The sequence below is a fragment of the Boeremia exigua genome, assembly GCF_020726555.1.
Source record: "Boeremia exigua strain MPI-SDFR-AT-0100 chromosome Unknown C7974scaffold_6, whole genome shotgun sequence".
Classification (NCBI taxonomy): Eukaryota; Fungi; Ascomycota; class Dothideomycetes; order Pleosporales; family Didymellaceae; genus Boeremia; species Boeremia exigua.
The window spans coordinates 404,358-424,930 of NW_025763523.1; the positions used below are offsets into that span (position 1 = coordinate 404,358).

The 20,573-nt window shown below is 52.5% G+C and overlaps 7 protein-coding genes across 7 annotated transcripts; 4 read left to right on the top strand and 3 right to left on the bottom strand.

Annotated features, from left to right (window-relative positions):
• Positions 1 to 180: 180 nt before the first annotated feature.
• On the bottom strand, positions 181 to 1,885 carry C7974DRAFT_180901 (thiolase-like protein). The gene is made up of 2 exons (XM_046136350.1): positions 1,494 to 1,885; positions 181 to 1,446 (listed from the first exon to the last, which is right to left on the bottom strand). Exons 1-2 carry the CDS (start codon positions 1,718 to 1,720, stop codon positions 294 to 296), a joined length of 1,380 nt encoding a protein of 459 aa, XP_045996855.1. The 5' UTR covers positions 1,721 to 1,885; the 3' UTR covers positions 181 to 293.
• Positions 1,886 to 3,119: 1,234 nt separating this feature from the next.
• Positions 3,120 to 6,078, top strand: C7974DRAFT_335430 (choline dehydrogenase; the record flags this gene model as incomplete). Its single annotated transcript, XM_046139174.1, has 1 exon — positions 3,120 to 6,078. The coding sequence occupies one exon, from the start codon at positions 3,120 to 3,122 to the stop codon at positions 5,892 to 5,894; it is 2,775 nt and encodes a 924-aa protein (XP_045996856.1). The 3' UTR covers positions 5,895 to 6,078.
• A 722-nt stretch (positions 6,079 to 6,800) lies between these two features.
• C7974DRAFT_180923 (uncharacterized protein) lies at positions 6,801 to 9,381 on the bottom strand. The gene is made up of 6 exons (XM_046136351.1): positions 9,018 to 9,381; positions 8,675 to 8,961; positions 7,769 to 8,613; positions 7,604 to 7,715; positions 7,336 to 7,552; positions 6,801 to 7,223 (listed from the first exon to the last, which is right to left on the bottom strand). Exons 1-6 carry the CDS (start codon positions 9,228 to 9,230, stop codon positions 7,122 to 7,124), a joined length of 1,776 nt encoding a protein of 591 aa, XP_045996857.1. The 5' UTR covers positions 9,231 to 9,381; the 3' UTR covers positions 6,801 to 7,121.
• Positions 9,382 to 11,584: 2,203 nt separating this feature from the next.
• Positions 11,585 to 12,595, top strand: C7974DRAFT_393824 (uncharacterized protein). Its single transcript, XM_046141817.1, has 2 exons — positions 11,585 to 11,784; positions 11,840 to 12,595. The coding sequence occupies exons 1-2, from the start codon at positions 11,774 to 11,776 to the stop codon at positions 12,408 to 12,410; spliced, it is 582 nt and encodes a 193-aa protein (XP_045996858.1). The 5' UTR covers positions 11,585 to 11,773; the 3' UTR covers positions 12,411 to 12,595.
• C7974DRAFT_180980 (RTA1 like protein-domain-containing protein) lies at positions 12,558 to 13,951 on the bottom strand. Its single transcript, XM_046136352.1, has 2 exons — positions 13,462 to 13,951; positions 12,558 to 13,398 (listed from the first exon to the last, which is right to left on the bottom strand). Exons 1-2 carry the CDS (start codon positions 13,728 to 13,730, stop codon positions 12,705 to 12,707), a joined length of 963 nt encoding a protein of 320 aa, XP_045996859.1. The 5' UTR covers positions 13,731 to 13,951; the 3' UTR covers positions 12,558 to 12,704.
• Positions 13,952 to 16,547: 2,596 nt separating this feature from the next.
• On the top strand, positions 16,548 to 18,440 carry C7974DRAFT_375979 (laccase-2 precursor; the record flags this gene model as incomplete). Its single annotated transcript, XM_046140247.1, has 5 exons — positions 16,548 to 16,640; positions 16,691 to 16,743; positions 16,791 to 17,123; positions 17,171 to 17,973; positions 18,049 to 18,440. 5 exons carry the CDS (start codon positions 16,548 to 16,550, stop codon positions 18,438 to 18,440), a joined length of 1,674 nt encoding a protein of 557 aa, XP_045996860.1.
• Positions 18,441 to 19,184: 744 nt separating this feature from the next.
• On the top strand, positions 19,185 to 20,513 carry C7974DRAFT_311449 (uncharacterized protein; the record flags this gene model as incomplete). Its single annotated transcript, XM_046138311.1, has 1 exon — positions 19,185 to 20,513. The coding sequence occupies one exon, from the start codon at positions 19,185 to 19,187 to the stop codon at positions 20,511 to 20,513; it is 1,329 nt and encodes a 442-aa protein (XP_045996861.1).
• Positions 20,514 to 20,573: the final 60 nt, after the last annotated feature.

Here is a 20,573-nt window from a genome sequence, read left to right on the forward strand (position 1 = left end):
ATCGGCTACAGTCCTGAAGGCATGTGCATTGAATGTACTGCTGCTGGTGTTGTGAGTCCGGTGGTACTGTTTTGAAGATGTTCAGTGGCGTGAGGGCGGCACTCGTGTTGGAGGCAAGGTGCTTCCCGGCCATCTCGGTTGGTACTACTAGCGTGTTCACTCTTCTAGGCCCATCGACAGTCAAATCATCCAATTTCTTCAACAACTTATAGGATAATGCATCTGCCCTGTCGTATTCTGCAGGTTTGGGTAAACAGTCCATCCTCCATCAATCACTCAAACAGACCTCGCTCTCACAACCGACTCTGGATCTTCTCCAGCGTGTCGCCGAGTGCATACTCGCTCCGCACCGTCTTGGACCTGACCTTCTCCCCTTCCTCCTTCGTGACATACCGCGCCTCAACAGCAGGATTGTAATCGAACTGGCTTACTCGCTTCACCTCCTCGTCGCTCATCGAAACCGCCTTTTGCCCGTCAGCACGCTTGTACACTGTGACGACTACCGCTCCGCCCAGCCCCAGATTGTGCTGCAGCGCCACGTCGGGTGCATCAGCGAGTCTGTTGTTTGCCCAGCCTCGCAGCTGCCAGGTCAGCTCTGCGCACTGCGCCAGCCCCGTCGCGCCGAGGGGATGCCCCTTGCTGATCAGACCGCCAGAGGGATTCACAACAGGCCCTTTGCCGCCGAACGTAATGTCACCATTACGCACCATCAGATGCGCCTTGCCCGGCTCACTAAAACCCAGGCCTTCGAGCAGAATGAGCTCGTTCGCGGAGAAGCAGTCATGCAATTCTGACACCTTGACGTCTTTAGGGCTCACTCCAGCTTCTGCCAAGGCGGCTTGTGCGGCGCGCTTGGTCATGTCGTAGCCAACAAGATCCATGGACGACTTGGAGTAGAGTTGGGGCGAGTCGGTGAGAAGACTCTGACCTGCCATCAGAATAGCCTGACTCTTTAGGTGCGGACGCGCATCTAGGAACTTCTGGCTGACAATCACAGCCGCGCCCGCACCATCGCTGGTCGGGCTGCATTGAAGTTTTGTCAGGGGGTAGTGGATCATCGGCGAGTTCTCGATCTGCTCCAACGTGTACACGTCTCTGAACTGCGCGTACGGGTTCTTCTGGCTGTGCAAATGCGATATCCGTGCAATCTCGGCGAAGTCGCGCGCCTCAGCGCCGTGTTTCTCCATGTACTCTTTTCCGGCGTTGGCGAAGTACTGGGCGTTGGGGGGAGACTTATCAACGCCACGCGTGTCTGCCATCATTCGCATGGACAGGCCCATGGGCGAGGGTCGATCACTCCACGCTGACTTGATCGAGCCGGGCTGCATCTGCTCGAATCCAACCACTAGTGCGCAATCGATCGCGCCATTCTTGATGAGTGTGCGAGCAAGTTGCAAACCGGTTGAGCCTGTGGCGCAGGCGTTGTTGGTATTGTAGATGGGTATGCTACGCGTTGTCAGCTGATGTTTGTCTCAGTCAAGCCAACGACCTACGTGCTCATGCCGAACTGGTAGAAGATTCTCTGTCCGCTTGTCGTGTCTCCGTAGCAATAACATGCCACGCCCGTCTCTACATCGTCATAATTGATCTGGGCATCTAGCATTGCCTTCACGCCTGCTTCGTATCCCATCTCTGGGTAAGCACGCGTCTGGCGTGGCTTGATGAACTTGGTGAGTCCAACACCAAGCACGTATGCTGGTACATTGTTCTTGGGTGCCATTTTGAGATATTAGTCGTCGCCGCTTGGATATATTTACAGAGGAAGCAATTGTCGCTCGTCTGACCTTGATATGCACTCCATGTCGTGGAGCTCCAGGTCAACTTGACGGGCCGAGGTTGGCAACTTCCCCACCTTTTGGCTCCTCGCCTGTCGCAACCGAATGCTCGACTCGACCGCCAACATCGTTATATGGTAACAACTTCACGCTGTCCGTCAGCCTTCTATCAGTAATCCTTTTGGTGAGAGACCAAGGGGTCCGCTCATACCTAGGCATGATCATGCCTCTGCACGTGCACACACTCCCGCGAGAGCCACGTGAATTCGGCCCTTCCGTTGACTTTTTATCATCCTCCGTTCTCTTATACTGAGTCAAGCAGCAGTTCAATACATCTAAGTCATGACGATACCCACCTCATATTTGCATGTCATGACCATCGCTGCCTGCACAGTTCGCTGTTCAGACGAACACAATGAAGTGTCATCTCAACCTATTGAGCACCTACTCTTGTGGCCCGCTGTCATCTTCCATCGCCAGGAGATTATAGTAGCCGCGCGCTTTGCAATGCGCTGTTGTGGACCTTGACTGGGGCGACGGGACCTGTCTTATCTCTTCTTGAGAATCCTGACAGTGGTCTACCTTCAACTCATCTCTTCAGCCCCCTTGCGTGTACTCGAGTTCCGCCTTGCCGTTTCCAGGGGGCTGCGTACATCGACTATCGAGTGCATTGCAGCACTCCACTCTCAAGACGCCGGACATGGCCTGGGATAGGTGAAGCGTTGAGGTCATGGATGTTTCAATCAGTGTTTTCGCAGCTCACGAGATTGCCAGGGTGAATCTCTCCTGCGGCGCGTGACTCGCCTGTGCGCATCAAACGAAACGAGTCAAAACGGACAGGATCCGCATTGACATCCGAAACACTTTGCCGACCCGAACAACTGCCGAGCACGAATTACAGGAACCACATTCAGCATTACGGGGCTAAGCATTTCCCATCCCCATAAAAGTTTCAGCCGCGTGCGTGGCTGTTAATTAATTTCCCGCGCTGGTGTCGGCTCCGTTGAACGGTTTTGACATCCGTAGCGTCACTGCAGAACCACGTTCCTGGATTGCATTGTCTAGAAGCCGGGATGCCGTCCTCACGAGCCTGCACCGTGAGCTTGTCCTTGGGACATCGTTGGCGGAAGGATTCAATCCTTGGAACAGTAGATTGAGGGCCCGCCATGGCGTGGATTCTGTCGATACATAACACCTCGTTGCGCCCTTGGAGGTTACTCACCAACTTGACCTTCGTTCATTCTTTCATTGATTCCTTTTTACAGCCTTGACGGCTTTGTCATTCTTTTGTAGGCCGTGCCTTCACAACACACTCTTTTCTTCAACTCACACCAAGTCATCAAAATGGCACGTTCTTTCATCATCTCCACAGCGCTGTTTGCGCTACAAACCGTTGCGCAGGTTTCGGTTCCCTACACTGACCCCAAGACCGGTATCGATTTCCGCGGTTACATTGATGCCCGTACCGGCTACCACCTCGGTATTGCTCTTCCTGAGAACCCTACCACCGACTTCATTGCTCAGATCCAGGCACCCATCACCAATGATGGCGGTTGGGCTGGTTTCAGCATGGGTCAGTCCATGACCGGCAACTTGCTCGTCGTTGCATACCCCAACGCGGGCGAGGTCGTCTCGTCTTTCAGGCTGGCGACTGGCTACTCCAACCCTGCAGTTGCCACCGGCGACTTCACCATGAACCCCATCCCCGACGGCACATACGTCAACGACACAGCCTTCTCGTACACCTTCCTCTGCAAGAACTGCATCAGCACTGATCCCAAGACTGGCCTGGTCATCTACGATGCCCCCAGCACCAACGTTGTCGGGTGGGCTTTCTCGTCCACCCCTCTCACTGACTCCACATCAGCTTCTGCTGCCTTGAACTTGCACACTGGTTTCGGTGCCTTTGGTCTGCCCATGACCAACGCCACCAGCGCCAAGTACGACACCTGGGCGGCCATGGCCGTCGAGGGAAGCACTGGCTCCGGATCCGCACCCATTGGTGGCGGTAACTCAACTGCGCCTGCTACACCTATCGCTGGAAACACCACAGCCACTGTTGCCAACGCAACTTACGACTACATCGTTGCCGGTGCCGGTCCTGCCGGTATCATTGCTGCCCAGAGGATTGCCGAGAGCGGCGCTTCTGTCCTTCTCATCGAGCGTGGTGGCCCCTCTTATGGATTCACTGGCTACACCGAGAACATGCCCTGGAACGAGACTGTCTCCATGTACGATGTTCCTGGCTACGGTTACTACCTCAAAGATGTCGGCACTCCCGCTTACTGCGATGACACCGCCGACATGGCTGGCTGCCTGCTCGGTGGCGGTACCAGTGTCAACGCTATGATGTTCGTCAAGCCCCGCGACCAGGATTGGGATGACAAGTGGCCCACAGGCTGGAAGTCTTCCGATGTTTCCGCTGCTGCTGACCGCGTTTGGGAACGCAACCCTGGACAGACCTACGGCAGTGAGGACGGCAAGCGCTACAACGACGAGGCCTATGATGTTCTCTCCAAGTTCTTCGCCGCTCAGGGCTGGGCTGACACCGACTTCATCAAGGACCCCAACTCCAAGACCGATGTTTTCGGCCACCCTCCCTGGAACGTCGCCAACGGTCTCCGCTCTGGACCCGTCAGGACTTACCTGCCCCTTGCCGAGAAGCTTGATAACTTCAAGCTGATGCTGAACACCAAGGTCATTCGTGCTGTCCGTGAGGGCTCATCCATCTCTGGTATGGAGGTCGAGACTGCTGATGGCAAGCGCGTTATCTACAACGTCAACGCTGGTGGCAGCGTTCTCCTCGCTGCCGGTGCCATGTCCACTCCTCGCCTCCTGTTCAACTCCGGCATCGGCCCTGCTGATCAGCTCAAGACTGTTCAGTCCGGAACGAGCGGTGTGACTCTCCCTGCCGAGGCCGACTGGATTGACCTTCCGGTCGGTGCTGAGATCAAGGATCACCCCATCTTCACCGTCAAGTTCACGACCAGCACCAACATGTCCTCCACCGCATCGACTGTCCTTACTGAGCCTGACCAGACCGATATGGATCTTTTCGCCAAGGGCTCCGGTATCCTCGCTCAGTCTGGCCAGCGTCTCAACTGGTGGACTTCCGTCACCACCTCCAAGGGCAACGAGGTGTTCTTCCAGGGTACCTGCAACGGACCTTCCGACAACACTATCCAGATGAAGATCTACATCACCCACGGCTCTCAGTCTGTCGGTTCGCTCGGTATCAACGCTGCCGGAGCCACTGAGTTCATCACCAACCCCCACATGACCTCTGAGGAGGACACCGAGGCCGTTACCATGATGATGGACCGTCTTATCAAGATGACCAGCGCTGCCAACTCCACCCTCAGCATCATCGCCCCCACTGGCGTCACCAACGTCACCGCCGCTGATCTGATCAAGGACTACAAGACCGGCAGCCACTACGTCGGAACCGCCAAGGTCGGCACCAAGGGTGACGCTGGTGTCGTTGTCGACACCAACACCAAGGTTTACGGTACTGACAACCTCTTCGTTGTCGATGCTTCCTTCCACGCCGATCTGCCTACCGGCAACACCCAGGCCATCGTCATGGTCGCCGCTGAGGCCGCTGCTGAGCGCATCCTTGCTCTTGGTGGCAGCAACGCAACCGCGCCCGCCACACCTGCCACACCCGCATCCAGCACCGTCGCTCAGGCTACCAGCGCCGTTGCATCCGTCGAGGCCACCCCCGCTGTTCCCGTCGGTACTGGCTCTCCCGCTGCGCCTTCCGCTGCTCCCATCGGCACCGGTTCGCCCGCCGTCCCCAGCGCCGCCCCCGTCGAGTCCGCTGCGCCTTCCGCCCCTGCTGCCTCCGCCCCTGCCTCGCCTGCCGAGACTGCCCCGGCAACCCCTCCTACCGCTTCGTCCCCCGCTGCCGCTACCGTAGAGGCCTACGGTCGCTGCGGCGGCATTGGCTACGACGGCCCGACGACGTGTGTCCAGGGCTTTACCTGCACCAAGCAGAACGACTACTACAGCCAGTGCACAGCGGGCAGCGCGCGTCGTGCTGCTTTCCCGGTTGTCCGCCGCGACGCGAAGAACGCCAACCGCGCTGCGAAGAGGGCTAGCTTTCTCGAGTCGTACTAGACGGTGGTTCGTGTAGATAGAGTGGGTTGCACTCTGGAGATTTCCTGTATATACTCAATTTCAACTGTGTTCAATTATTTGCTACGTCTTGCTTGTGACCTATGCTGGTACGAGTCTCCTCCATTCGTAACTGCTTCTCGGGGGTCCCGCCCTGACAATGTGTGAGGATCTGTGGATCTCATGAATATATGTATAAGTATGAAGAGCTATCTCTCGGCTACGTGGGGTGCCATCAAGTAACCCGTAAGCACGAGTCACCAAGCACGTGACACAATGTGTGGTCTGTACTTGAAAAAAGCAAAGGTCCACATTCCGGCGGTCCCGTAGAGCGCTACCTATCCTCTGGCCTGGCCATGTCTGTCAAACTCTGGGCAAGGAACGAATTTAGCAATCGCCAGCTTAAAACTCCAAGGCTGCACCTTCAGATCCGACATTGTGCATCGCCTACCTCAAACTTCCCACAATACTCGCCCCGCCCTTCACCTTCCCTTAATATGCACGTAGGTAGTCGCACGGCAGCGGCGCAGCCATGAAGACCGCCCCCACTAGCGCCCAGCACCGACCCTCACCGACCTGGCGCACTAGCGTTCTCGGAGGAAAAGCCCTCAACCAATCAGCGTCATCTTAAAGTACCGGCAATCTCCAGTGCTCACGCTAGGGTTGGGCAAAGCACATGGGCTGTTGTTTGGCAGAGGGCGTTGGGCGTTTACGGGGGCGACTCGGATGTGATGTGTCGATGACGGGTGTTGCACTGCCGTGGGCGAGTCATGTTGCTGTCTGTATAGGCTGAGGCTGTCAGTCAGTCGGGCGTGATTGCCGCAGGCTCATGGTGGCGACATTTGTTTTCGATGACGGCGCAAGTGTGAGATTTTTCTTCTTTTGCTTGTCGAAGTGTATCATCTATTGCTGTTCGATCTGTTATGTTCGATATGTTATGCTTGATCTGTCATACGTGATGCATTGTCTACTGTAAACTACTCTCGCAGGGTATTGTTGAATGTACTCAAATTATTCGCTCGACCATGTATTGCTCGTTTCCTTGTAATATGTTGGCAACCGTGAAAGTATCTCGGCTTCGTGTTTGCTTCTTGTGCCACGTACACTCCTTCTGCTCGCGTGCTTTGATCAAGCTGGTGCGGCACAGCCCTCACCTTGCATGTAGCATTTCCGTCGATCTCAACCGTGTTGGGTCGTCTCGGCTGAGATCCCGATCGCTGGGATCGGTTTTTAAAATTCCTCCACTCTGATACGAACGTATGAATCGGCGTTACTGACATAACCTCGAAAAGAGGGTCCGACGGACCAGTTCGATAGGTCGCGCATAGATTCCTGAGTAGCTATCAGCGTTGAAGTCTTCCCAATGCAAGATGGTTGTGATGGGATCTTGCGCATCTTGAAGCAACACGATAACCCTGCACATCCATCAATTCTACAAACGTACCTTTCCAGTTGCGCAGAGGTCTAAGAACCCGGTCTCATCGTTAATCTGATAGGGCTCTTGGCCAGGGAAAGACCAGTCGCAGCGCAGCGTATTGGTCATGTCCATGAGCCATTCCATACGCTCCTGCATGGCCGGTATCTGGACAGCAAGCTCACGGAAAGCAGGCCATGGGATGTAATCGAGCGTGTTGATATGCGGCATGAACAATTGGTTGGGTCTGTGTCGGCGATGATGAGCAGATTCCGCAATTCAGTAGAAGGTATCTTACGTCGGTCGTAGCCATTCTGGTATCATCTCGTACGTCTCCGGGGATGGGGAGATCATCCAACGCGTTAGGTACCAGAAGACATGCATGTATGCAAAGCAGGTGAACGTGTTTCCTATCACAAGGTTAAAAAGACCTCATGAACTCCATATATGTAGGTTCAAATACCTTTGAGCATCATACTATGAACCATTCCAGCCGCCCATCTCGAAAGTTTGCCAGATCTGTTAAATTCCGCCTCATCGAACAGCGCTCCTATACTCGGATGTACTTCAATAACGTACTCCAACGGGGCTCCCGACTCGATCATAGCGGCCCCTTCTTGGAGTACATCTGGAAAGGCGAACCTCACTGATCCTGGATCTGGTCTTGTATTGACAGTCATCATTGCCCAGGTCGGCAAGAAGAGATTATTGACCTGTGTGTCCTGTACATTTTCGGGGTAGTTGTTGGCCCGAACACCGCTAGAGAAAGGCAGGTTGCCGAAAAGGTTGCGCAGGTTAAGGTTTGGATGTATCCGGACGGTGTTGACAATAGGCTGGCGACTGCGAATATGGGTAACATGGATAGACCTCATCGTTTCTCCTTTTTCTGGTGAGGGGAACCGGCTCCTACTAGTATCCGCTGGCGATCCAGCTGGCCCCTGACCTCCTTCAACTAACAGTCTTGGGTCGAGCATCCCGTCCATATCGCTGTAGATATCGTCCTCATCTTCACTCTCGCTAATAGCGAGGAGATAGTCTTGTCGGTCGAACAATAGTGACAAGAACTGACGGCCATCGACTGGTTCGTTACTCAGAGCTGTTGACTGTTTTCTCTTTCCAGTAGATCGTGAGGATATGGCAGCCGAGTTTGGTGTCGCCGCCCAACTTGGAGGTTGCTCTGAAGACGAAGTATGCGATGTATTAGAATCGTGTCGTGGTTTTAGGCTCCCGGTAGCGTCGGTCAATGGATACATCGAATCCTGGCTCACGCCACTAGTAGAAGTACCGCTAGAATCCTGAGCCTGTAAGCTAATGGGGTAGGTCATTAGGTGCACGAAGTGATATGAAAGGAAAGCGATCCTAGGCGTACCTTGGTGGAGTACTCACAAGCATCATGGAAGCAGTCGGAGGCAAAGACCTTGCGATATTGTCCACGCGCTCGCCAAGTCTAAGCCGTGCGAGTAGCGTTGAGGCCTCGATGTCGCTGCCAGAACGTAGGACACTCATGACGCGCTCAACCTCCTCAAACCTGCTGGACATGCCCTCCCTCTTCAGCAGCTTCATACGCTCGGCTCGAGACACGCCCTCTGCCACATCGTATTGACAAATAAGATCGCCATCTGTACAGCGCGTGCACCTGGGGCGTATGCCATCACACTGAGGAGAGGTAAGTGTTTACCTCTTTCTAGGGGCCATTTCGGTCGTGATCTTACTTTAGCCTTACCGCTGCGACATTGCACACACGCGACAGCGACCGTTTGCCGTCTCTTCTTACTTCCAGGTGCAAAGCGCTGCTCGCCTGGCTCACCTGAAGCGGGAGCGATAGCTTTCCATCGCTCTGGATGCTCCATTGGCTTCGTTGTGTGCTCAAAAGATAGGTATCCCCGCTTAAGTGGATCGGCGATAGAGTCGTCATGGGTTGACATAAGGCAAGAAGTGGTCTGGGCGGTTCCCGAGGTCGCCTTGGGGCTTGGGTTGTTAACGGAAAGCTGGCCGCGTCGCGCGCAAACTTAAGGACTTCAATACAGCCAAAGCCACAACTTGTGACATAGTTGATCAATGAAAATGGGAGGTCTCGGTAGAGATTTTTGAAAGATTGCTCGGTAAGAAGAACCGACTGAGCTGGTTTGCCGGAGGAGATCGCCTAGCCAATAGGAAAGTGTTGTAGTTTTCAGTACGTGTTTACTTGAATTTCAGGTCCGCAAGTATGCTTACATGTCAATACAAAGAGAAGAGGGTCGGAACCTTGCCAGAGGCTAGAACCTACGAGAAAACACGCCACAACCTAGTGCAGGAAGGATTCTGCCACCAAGGAGAGTCGCTCGCTGCCCAGGTACCATGTCTTCAACGGGACTTCAACAAACAAGCTTGCGAAAGCTGTACGTATGCCTTGACGATACCCAATAGATCTTCTTGATAGCTCTCGGCCACGTCCGATCCATGCAGCGCGATGAGGCATGATCTCCACGGAGTGTTGAAGGACTAGCTTGGCCAGTCTGGTCCTTGCAGCACGTTTTGAGTAATCGGACCCTGATTTCCAATGGGGGTGCCCTTCACCGAGGCTTCCACTTTTAGAAAACTTGGGGTAGTTGCCATGGCTCACTGCTAGCGTTTGCGATGATCTCCAAGGAGAGGAATGAGAAAAGATATCACAACGAGGCATAATGGAAACGCATAGTACTTGATACCAAGACCCGGGTCTGGTTATCCATATTGAAAGCGCAGGTTGAGGACGTTGGACATGAGAGCATGTTATACCCCACGACAGCTGACGTCATCCCCCCGCCACTACAGATCTGGGCTTCCATACGGCCTACTTTGTATACAGATCTACCACGGATTCTCAGATCGGATCGCGCGTCAAATGAGTGTTTGTGTTCAGTACCGGGACTTGAAGGTATCATGTCGTTGGCGACCAGCTTAGAGAGCAGATCGGCTTCGAATCGTCTGCATCTGAAGTTTCGTACATCGTGATTGGTACCTATCGCCATATAATCATTATGAGGGTTTAGACATATCCTTACTTCAGTGCGAGGTCAAATCACAGCACTTGATGTCCATCTCTACAACACAGGCTGTTACCCAAGGCGAGATTGGCATCCTGATTCGCCAAAAGCTCAGTACTTCGACGTACCTCTCCACAATCATATTTGGACAGACTGAATATTCGAATGCCCTAGTCTTCGTTGAGCCCATCGATGTTCTTATACAGCGATGGCGCCTATCGCGAACGTCCTTCACGCCGATGTCAGAATGTACACAGCGGATGCGTATGTCGATGTTCTTTGTTCAAAGCGCTCGCTGACTTGTACAACGAGTGATTCATCGGGTTTGAGCATGACTCCAGCTATGGCAGATGGCCGATGGCGTCTGCGCTTTGAGTTGTTCTGATATCGACATCTAATAAACCTGGAGCCTTGATGACTCTGGAAACAGGTGGGAAGCTCAAGGGGACTTGAATTAGCTGTTGGATTTCGAAGTGTGTATTAAAAACAACTCCGAGGTTCTAAATGTTTGCTGCTTGCCACGGGAGAGTGGTGGAGAGGTATCAGGGGGTTTCCAAGGGGTCAGCAAACACTGGGTAGCTACATCGTGACACTTAGGTATGCCACCGCAATCTTCGCTCTCACAGCGAACGATGCGGTTATTTTTAGCGAGACATACGACGTACCTTATTTCGATGCATGCAATACGGATTCTCGTGCATAGCGGCGGGTGCCTGATGAAGCGCCAGCGCCGGGAGCGGGCCGCCGTCGTCCTAGAGCCATTGGAGTTAAGACCATGCTCGCCTTTCGACCCAAATTAGGTTCGCCCAAGTTTCGAGAAAAGCAATAGTGGTATGAAGGGAGTGACCAACGATTCAAGTAGTAGTTGCGAAGCTTCTCCGGTGACCAGGCGTTGCAAGAAGAATCACGCATACCTACCTAGGTAGGTTGCTGGTGACTATTCAGGTGGCTGGGTTGACGATCACGCAAGATCGTAGGATTGCAGTCTCCTATTAGGTCTCCATATTTGGTCGTGACAGGGGTTATTCAGTGGTAAGAGAAACGGCATGTGTGGCTTTTGAACTGTGATGGTTCGATGATGCAGTAAACCCTTTTCGATCAATCAACGATTCACCATTCCAGAGTTCCGGTTCGAGAAGACCTGCTAAGCATGTAAGGGAAATAAGGCAAAAGCTGTTCTTCTTGCACTTCTAGTCTTGAGATAGAGAAGCAACCAAGACCATCCTCGAAATATAGTTCCACGTGTGAGTAAAATACTCATACATGGGCGTAGCTTTAGTACTGCATGCGTATATCTTAGATCTTAGCCCCTCTCAGCCCCACAGCACGGGACCCGCAAAAACTCCAATTTCACTCAACTGCACCCGAGTGAGCGCACACTCACCCCACTCTCTGACACTTGTTGGGCCCGCGCTTGGCTTGAAGTTGCAGCGCGCTGAGCATCATAGGAACCCAATTGGACGATGGATGACATGTAAGGCCTCCTCGAGCTACGAGCGTACATCAAAGCTGCTCACACATTTCCCCAGCTTTATCTGCAACCAGCTAGAATCGCCCTTCCTGCGTCTGCCTGGTGAGGTTCGTAACCGTATCTACGAATACGCGCTTGGAGGCAAAGTCATATCGTACAATCAGCATCACTCACACAGTATCGATGCCGACTATTATCGGCAGCATGGCTACGGCACTCCTGAGCCTCACACAGTCTCGACGCTACTTCATTTGACAGCGACGTGTCGTCAAATACATGCTGAGACTGACCTGCATATCTTCAAATATAACGAGTTTCTGATCAATACAAGCACGGTGCTCCAATCTTTCGTTGAAGCTTTATCGCAGAGACAACTGAGCGCGATCAGAACCTATATCTGGCCGCAGAGGAGTGGTTACGTCACGGATGAGATGATGGAACAGCTGGTGGGGATGCGGAAGATCTTAGTAGCAATGCAAGGCGACGGCCAGATCGCGAGCGACTTTTGGATTCCGGGCGAGGATGCAACCCCAAGAGTGCATTTGTGGTACGAGAGAAAGCGTCAAGTTGCTCTCGCAAGAATTGATGCGTGGAGAACAAAGGGAATCGAAATCGAGATCTACGAGTAATGACGCTGGATTTGACTGTGGGATCTTTGCGTCCAGCTTAGGGCACCCACAACGACACTCTTCAGATCCCTACTTGCGTCGAGTTCGGGCGCACATCAAGCTTTAGCATATCAAACGGAGCACGGGACACATAATCTGCAAATACCCCTTCAAGCGTTCAGCCAAAATGCAGCTAGTTTCAAACCATCAAATATCAAATCTACGGTGTGAACCGATATATCTATCATCCACGCACTACTTTACAAACAACGCCCAAATACAAAGTGAATCTCTAGATGTACTATCCCAGATAGCTCAACGGCCAGCAACCATCTCCATGTCCGAGCCATCGTCCATGCTCTTGCCACGAGCTGCCTTCTTGTTCTTGCCAATGGTGTTGCCGAGCGCAGGGAAGCAGTATCCAGGGTGGAAGACGGTGAGCACTCCGACAGCGATGACGATCATCGCACCTTCCAGGATGATGAACTCAATCTCGTTGCGCATCAGCTCACTCCTCCAGCCGCCGGAAAGCTCAGGGATACGGTAGACGCATCGAATGAGAATGACCAGGTATGCAGTAGCAATAGCGAACATGAAGCAGCGGAACGCCCTCGAGTTGAACAACTGCATCGACTCAAACGAGAGCTGGTCGCGGCGGCGGTGCGTGCGGATAGCATACTCAGCAAGGAAGTACCCGAAGAAAATGAGCACGACAACCTGGAAGATGACACCCGCAATCATGAGGTTGGTACCGAGATCCTGTGTGGAGGAACCTGGGTCACCGGCTGAGGCGAGACCACCTCCTGCTCCCTGAAGCACAAGCGAGATCAGGTCGCCGCAGATGAAGATGTATGTGTACCACGCTGGGCGCAGCCTTGACCAAGACTCTCCGAAGTTGATGACGACGTGCTTGAGCGTGATGTAGATACCGGCCGCGATGAAAGCGGGACTAATGATCAGGCAGCAGATCTGGCTCATGAAGCCGGCATCAGCAAATGGGTCGTTGTACCTGTGTCACTCAGTCAGCCACTATTACTTCCAGGTTGGGGAACAGAAGAAAACTGTAACTTACATGATGACTCTGCCGGCGTAGCCGACACCCTCACCGATGCATCCAAGACAAAGTGCGATCATGTACGTCCATGTCTTGTATCGGATACCCTGGACGAGTTGGACGATCAAACAAAGCCCGAAAAAGGCGGCGAAGAATGCGTTTGCGCCGAGCGATGGAGCATAGCCGTAGAGAGTACCCTCAATCGTACACTCCACGTCAACCCCCTTCCAGTTAACTACTTCACCGATAGCGGTACAGTTGCTTGGGTTGGGAGGTGGGATAGTCATGGTGGCGGTTGCCTAAGATGTAAGGGTCGGATTCAGAGTGGTGACGATGTTGTAGAGAAGCTTTTGAGCTCTTAGATGCTGTTTGGTTTGGATTGCGATGGAGTGACACTGATATGGGGCAATCTAGATACCTTATAACTATCGATGTGTTTGGCAGTGCAGTCCCAGCACAGCGCTCTCTACTGGTTTCAATGCGCAGTGCTTAAATTGTGGGGACATCGTACAGGCTGACGACAGTCCTTCTAGTTTCCCAAAAGAGCTCAAAGTGCGATACGATTCGTACGCTCGCACTTCAAGTCGGATATCTTGGCGAGTCGTCGGGGCAGTTCAATCCCCGACTCTTCGCGCCTCGAGCCACGACAGGCTTAGTGCCTACCGTAAAGGCCGGTGTGGCGCTGAGGCCGTTCAGTCATTGGCTCGTTCGCATCCGGAACGCCTTGCGTCACGGTGGAGCGGCGGAGCAGCACTGGGGGAGGCATTGGTTGTCAGCTTGAATCAAGGAGCGGACAGTGGTGTTGGATGGGAATGTTTCGACGGAGCGGAGTTCGACCGGCGAGCGCCTTACGGCCGGGTTTCGTGGGCTTAGCTTCACCGGAATGTGCTGCTGGCCAATAAGACACAGGTGTACAAGCCGTGTACGAAAGCAGACCACTCGCATCAAAGTAAGACTTGCATGTTTGGAAGCTTAAGCGTGGCTTCGTGGTGCTGACCCTGACGTGGCCTGAGGCTGAATTGCACTGCCTCGTGTGCCTGACAGGTCGGAGTCGGTAGATCTGTGCTACTGTGCAACGTCAACTTCGCAATACCAAACGGGAAGAAAATGCGCATGTATGACCATGTCATCTTTACCTGCAGAAGTGTTCACCGCTTTACTACCTCAGTGTTCCTGGAAATAGTATTGACGGAGATGCCAAAGTCTCATCCACAGTGTTGGTAACGTTATTGCGCAGAGTAACTTAGCGGGATCCGCTGAAACCTGCACTTCGTCAGCAGTCTCATGAAGGCTCCGCTCCGTCTTTGTTCGCTTCCGCTCCCATCTCAAGGAGATTTAATGAGCCTTAGCCCCGTAGGCCCGCATGCGGCAGCTCCTTGAACGACTGTAATTTGAGGTTTTGGCACCTACTCATTTTTGCTATCATCGGCCTTCAAACGGTGTGTATCAAGGCCACTGGAAATACCATGGGACGCCTCCAAGCTAATGAACCCTTCACCTGTGCCTAGATCTGGGTTGATGGTTATTTCCGCATGCAAGGAGACCATCAGGCTCGTCAAATCTCTCAGGAATCTCTCGTTCGATCACTTACATGCTGACACTTTAAATCTCCGCAGTAGCAGTTCACTATCGTCGTTTCCTGTGGCCCGTAACTACGATAATCACATTCCATTGCGTCCTGCAGTGTGCTCCTAGAAGTCGCACTACAGTCTCTCCGGTCCAGGGTTGTGTTATCAGAGCGAGGACGTGTCTGTGTTGGATCCCACCCGAGTCTTTGATGCGAGGTCGAAAGATCATGATCCTCCGAGGACGTCTCAATATTGCCAAGAATGCATGCGATAGCGTTCAGCCTGTATCTCAGACAGCTCTTTGGCTATCACAGCGATTGATGTACGAGTCTCGGATGCAAACGCCAATAGCCAGAGCCTACGTGGGTCACACTCGAGGCTCTGATGCCCAAGCCGATAACTACGAACCGGCATAACAGTATGAGCCGTGCAACCGATAATGGGAGGAAAATCCGAGCTCGAGGCAGAATAGTAACGGCGTGGCTGGACTAGTCAATCCTCACGTAGATGACGTCAGGAACAGCCATCGTTACGGTCAGCAGTGGGCCGAACATGAGTTCACGTCGAAGAAGAGCAAGTGACGAACTGTTGTAGATGGTAACCGCCTCGATGACACTGTAAAGTTATTGTGCGGCTACTCGACGGAGACATCGTGTGTGGCAACAGAACGGCGATCCAGCTGACGAGCGCGGGGCAACAAGCCATTCGAAGCATTCGTCAGCCACAATCTAGAAACTCAGTTCCGGTATTCGCTCCCTCTCAGCTGCGAGGTGTGTGTGGACGAAGTTTCGGCTCTCCGCAACGAGTCCGTTATTGGCTTGTTGAGATTGGGTGGTCTAGTCGTGACAGCCGCAGGTGGCGGTGATCTACATTTCCGCGTCTCCTACCCCGCCCAGACGCGGCCTGCCAGGCACAGACTTCAACGACAGCCTTGCAACATGGTTCGCAACATGACTTGCAACATAGCTCGCAACATGACTTACAACATGACTTGCGATACTCAGATGGGTGTCCTGAACAACGCATTCCCAGGTACCTTGGTATGTTACTTCGTAGCAGTTTGAACCAGGCCTGGGTGGTATCAAATCCAAGACCATTAATTTGGTTTACCGATGAACGACAGCCGTACGCTACAGTTCGGTCCCTTAATCCCCGGGTGCAGATCACTACATGAACACTCGAGGTACCTTGGTTTCTGGCATGCTCCGCACCAATAGAAGATCTCCGGGTGCATATTGTCCCACGCCACAACATGCAGGTAAACATTGAGGCTCAAGAGCAATGCCCCTCCCAGTCTAGCTTCTATTTATACTCCTGATCGGAGCATTATCTGGCATAGATCGACACGAACAAGCAATGGACACCCGGAACATCGTAAAGCTTGTCCAGGAGATGTAGTCATAGCCCAAATGAGGCTTTATGGGGCGTCCGGATCATCGGCAGCTGTACGATTTAGACTACCGTGCTCAACAGTATTTTATGGCATGTACGTCTCCTTCGTTCGACCCCAGAATACCCCCAACCTTGCATATCACAATGCTCGCTTCTTTCACACTTTTGCTGGCAGCATGCACGGCCTTGGCGTCTGCAAAGGTGGTCACCTATGACTTCGACATTGGTTGGGTTACGGTAAGTCTATATCAAGATAACGATAGATAAGTGGGTGCTCATCAAGATAGGCCGCCCCAGATGGCTACTCTAGACAGGTCATTGGTATCAATGGCAAGTGGCCGTAAGCATCACCTGCCAACTTCGTCACTCACGCTCACAAAACGATAGTGTGCCTATGATTGAAGCAGATGTAGGCGACACTATTATCGTAAATGCCAAAAACTCTCTTGGTAATCAAGCCACATCGCTTCATTTCCATGGGATGTTCCAGCAAGGATCAGCTCAGTCTGACGGCCCTGTGTCGCTCACACAATGTGCCATTCAACCTGGGGGCTCGTACACATACACTTTTATCGCCAACCCGGCAGGAACACACTGGTATCACTCGCACAACAAAGGACAGTATCCCGATGGTCTCCGTGGCAAGATGGTCATTCACGATAAGGCATGGGAGTCTAGCCTAAACATAAACTCACAAATGACATACTCTATGTCTGACTGGTACGTGTGCCGAACTTGTCGCGCAACAATTTGACCAACAAGTTTAGGTATCACCGACAGATGCCTGATATTATCAACGACTACATGAGCCCGAGTAATACGAATGGCGATCTACCGTCTCCGGACTCGATCCTGTTTGACGACAAGAAGCAAGGTCAAAACATTCAGATCGCTGCTGGCAAGCGATACCTACTCAGAATCGTCAACGTTGGTGCTTTGGCATGCGGTCAGTTCCATATCGAAGGCTATAAACTTAATGTTGTCGAAACAGATGGTGTGCAGGTTCAATCTACACAAGCAGATACCATTCTCATCTGCGCAGGACAAAGTTACGGTGTGGTCGTGGAAGGAAAGTCCGCCTCGCTGGGTCTCTCAGCCAACGCAAACTATATTGTCAAGCTCACAACGGATATGCTTACTAGTAACATTCCACCGGCAAGTCAGATCACCATCATTGGCAACATTGTGCAAAGTCTTCTGGGAAGTTTGCTCAGTATCGTCCAAAATCTCCTTGATTTGAACTGGGCTCCAGCTGCTACTTTTGACGACTTCAACTTGAAGCCTCTAGATGGCCAAAAGCTTCTTTCGCCGGTTGACAACAAGATTGAGCTTGCGACAAATCAGACCTTCTACCCTGGCATCGGCACACGCACAGGCCTCGGGCCTCAACCTTGGGTGCCTGCGAAGGTCCCTTCGCTGTTCACTGCACTCACAACTGGCAACGCAGCTCTTGACCCTGCGACTTACGGCCCCGGTGTCAATCCGTGGGTGGTCAGGTCAGGTCAAGTCGTCCAGATCCATCTACAAAACACCCACCCATATCCACATCCCATGCATCTTCATGGTCACGGTCAGTAATCCTCCAAGGTCGCAGTACCTTTTAATCTCTGTATGATTCCTTTGTGCAGGCACTGACTCGCAACAGTTTTCCAGATTGTAGCAAAAGGAGTTGGATCTTGGAACGGCAACGAAGGATCATTGCCCGCTGTGCCCTCCAAGCGTGACGGCGCTGTGGTACCGGCTGAAGGCTATATTGTCCTCCGCTTCAAGGCTGACAACCCTGGTGTGTGGTTCTTCCACTGTCACATCGACCTGCATCTTGTTGGCGGCATGGCTGCGACGATCATAGAAGCACCAGATGTCCTGCAGAGTCAGCAATCGATCTCATCGGCATCACAAGGACTGTGCAGTGCCAGCAATTCACCGTCAAGTGGTAATTGCAATGGTGGTCAGGGTGCTATCTCCGCAAGCGACGCCGCGAGCAAGTGCAACAATGTGTACAACTTCAAGGGGCCGAATTCCGCTGTTGTTAGCTGAGGTCTAGATTTACCTGAGTCCAGAATTAGAACCATATCTACTGTTGCAGCGTTCCCATGTCAAACGCGTTTGCGGGACAAAGTACTCCTGGTGAGATCTATTGGGTCAAGTGCCTAGGTAACATTATTTGCCTGGTCGGTTAGACTTGCTTCGGTCGCCGGAGTCGGGAGCCGACGGCACTGTTTTAGTTTCGTGTTTGATCTTCACACTCTTTACACCTCACATCAGCCACACTAGCATCTGCGATATTTTCTTGGATTGGCAGAGCGATTATCGCTTGCTTTGACGCATGTATCTACATTGAAGCTAGTGGGCGCGTTAGGACGCGGATATTCAGGTCGGGACGCGGATGTTCAGGTCGGGATGCGGATAGACGGCTGAAGAGCAGGAACGGAACGTCTCGACACTTTCTGGCTCCCAGAAATGTTGTTATCACAACAGCAATGTTTTTTCAAGTGACCTCGGTGTCCAAGAGTGTTTGATGGCCTGATACACTCATCATGTTTCTAATGTAAGCTCCAAGCTACCCTTTCTGGAGATAGGAGACGGCTTCCCGCGCAGATGTGTTTCACCCCGCGCTTCACCAGAATCTCGCGTTTCATATCTACCTTTCAAAGTTCTTGCGTCCCTTGTGGCCTCTGACTTCTTTATAACTTCCAATCTGCGATATCTGCAACAGACATGACCTCTCTCACACCTCTCTACATCCTCATTATCTATAGCATTGTTGTATTAGCTTTCAACATGAAAGGCGCAGTCAGCTTCGGTCTCTTTAGCTCAGCGGTAGCTCTCAACCATGACAAACTGAACCAAGTTCCACAACAAGCACTACTACAAGATGCATGCCCGTCGGATTCGATTCTCCGTGATGGCGAATGCCTCCTTGCTGCCACAGCACCTTCAGAGATTACATACAAATCCAACATTACAACCTCGCTTGCCGAGGCACGACTCACAGCATCGCAACAACCAAACTTCCCATGGACTTTCTGGCCTGAATGCTTCTCAAACGAAAACATTGCGGATGCGTACTGCTTGTTCAGCGATCAAAGCTTCGCAAATGGTCGCGGTATCTTCATAGTCACAACAGAGCCGTTGGCATATAGTTTGCTTCAAAAACAGGCTTTCCAGAATCCAGATTCGTTGTACCGTTCGAATCAACACGCGAATCCGCCTTTTGTACAGCACGATTTCCCGATCAAAGGTCGTGGCCTGGTCGCAAACACAACGTTATTCCGTGGCGACCAAATTTTTGCGTCAACACCACTGTTGATCACCAATTCAGGCGCCTACGACTTGATTGAGTCCGAGCGTCTTGATCTACTCTATCGCGGTGTGGAGACTTTGCCCGAGGCCTCTCAAAAGCTGTTCTGGGGACTTTTGGACCATTTCAAGGGCGACCCCGTCGACGATAGGATTTCAACCAACAACTTCGAAGTCACATTGGATGATACCTCGCACGCCGCGTTGATGCCAGAAATTGCTATGATGAACCATGACTGTCGGCCGAATTCCGCTTATTTCTGGGACGAGGAAACTCTGACACACCATGTGCATGCGATGCGCACGATTCAGCCTGGCGAAGAGATTACCATTTCATATGTCGACAGCGAAAGGAATCGAGAACACCGTATGAGGCGACTCGAGAACAGCTGGGGTTTCAAGTGCAGCTGCTCGGCTTGCACAGCACACCCGTCCCTGACTGCCGAATCGGATGCCAGGCTGGAACAGATCGCCGAGCTCGTTGGAAAACTCAATGACTGGACTCCATCATCTTCTGCCACACCTGAGATGGCCGAGGCCGTTGTCAGCATGTATGATCAGGAGCGTCTTTGGGCTTATCAAGCCACGGCGTACAAACATGCAGCAGAGGTGTACAGCAGCTTCGGTAACAAGTTCATGGCTATTAAGTACGCGAGGTTGAGCGTGGAATTCAGCATACTCGACAAGGGTTTCAGCGACGGCGATGTCCAGGAGATGAAGAAGATGGCGCAAGACCCCGGAATGACCTGGAGCTGGAACAAGAGGGTGGGTCTCAAGAAGGCTGGATGCGGATGCGGCAAGGCACATTAAACAATGAGTGTTGTTTAAGAAGATTGTTTGTTTGTTTTGCATTGCACCGGCGTCCACTAC

Coding starts and splice junctions, on each gene's coding strand:
- C7974DRAFT_180980 (XM_046136352.1), bottom strand. CDS start 13,730: ATGACTATCCCACCTCCCAACCCAAGCAACTGTACCGCTATCGGTGAA. Junction 13,399..13,461: donor TACGCCGGCAGAGTCATCAT/GTAAGTTACAGT, acceptor TGAGTGACACAG/GTACAACGACCCATTTGCTG.
- C7974DRAFT_180901 (XM_046136350.1), bottom strand. CDS start 1,720: ATGGCACCCAAGAACAATGTACCAGCATACGTGCTTGGTGTTGGACTC. Junction 1,447..1,493: donor TACCAGTTCGGCATGAGCAC/GTAGGTCGTTGG, acceptor GACAACGCGTAG/CATACCCATCTACAATACCA.
- C7974DRAFT_180923 (XM_046136351.1), bottom strand. CDS start 9,230: ATGTCAACCCATGACGACTCTATCGCCGATCCACTTAAGCGGGGATAC. Junction 8,614..8,674: donor CTTGTGAGTACTCCACCAAG/GTACGCCTAGGA, acceptor CTACCCCATTAG/CTTACAGGCTCAGGATTCTA. Junction 7,224..7,335: donor ACCTCTGCGCAACTGGAAAG/GTACGTTTGTAG, acceptor ATAGCTACTCAG/GAATCTATGCGCGACCTATC.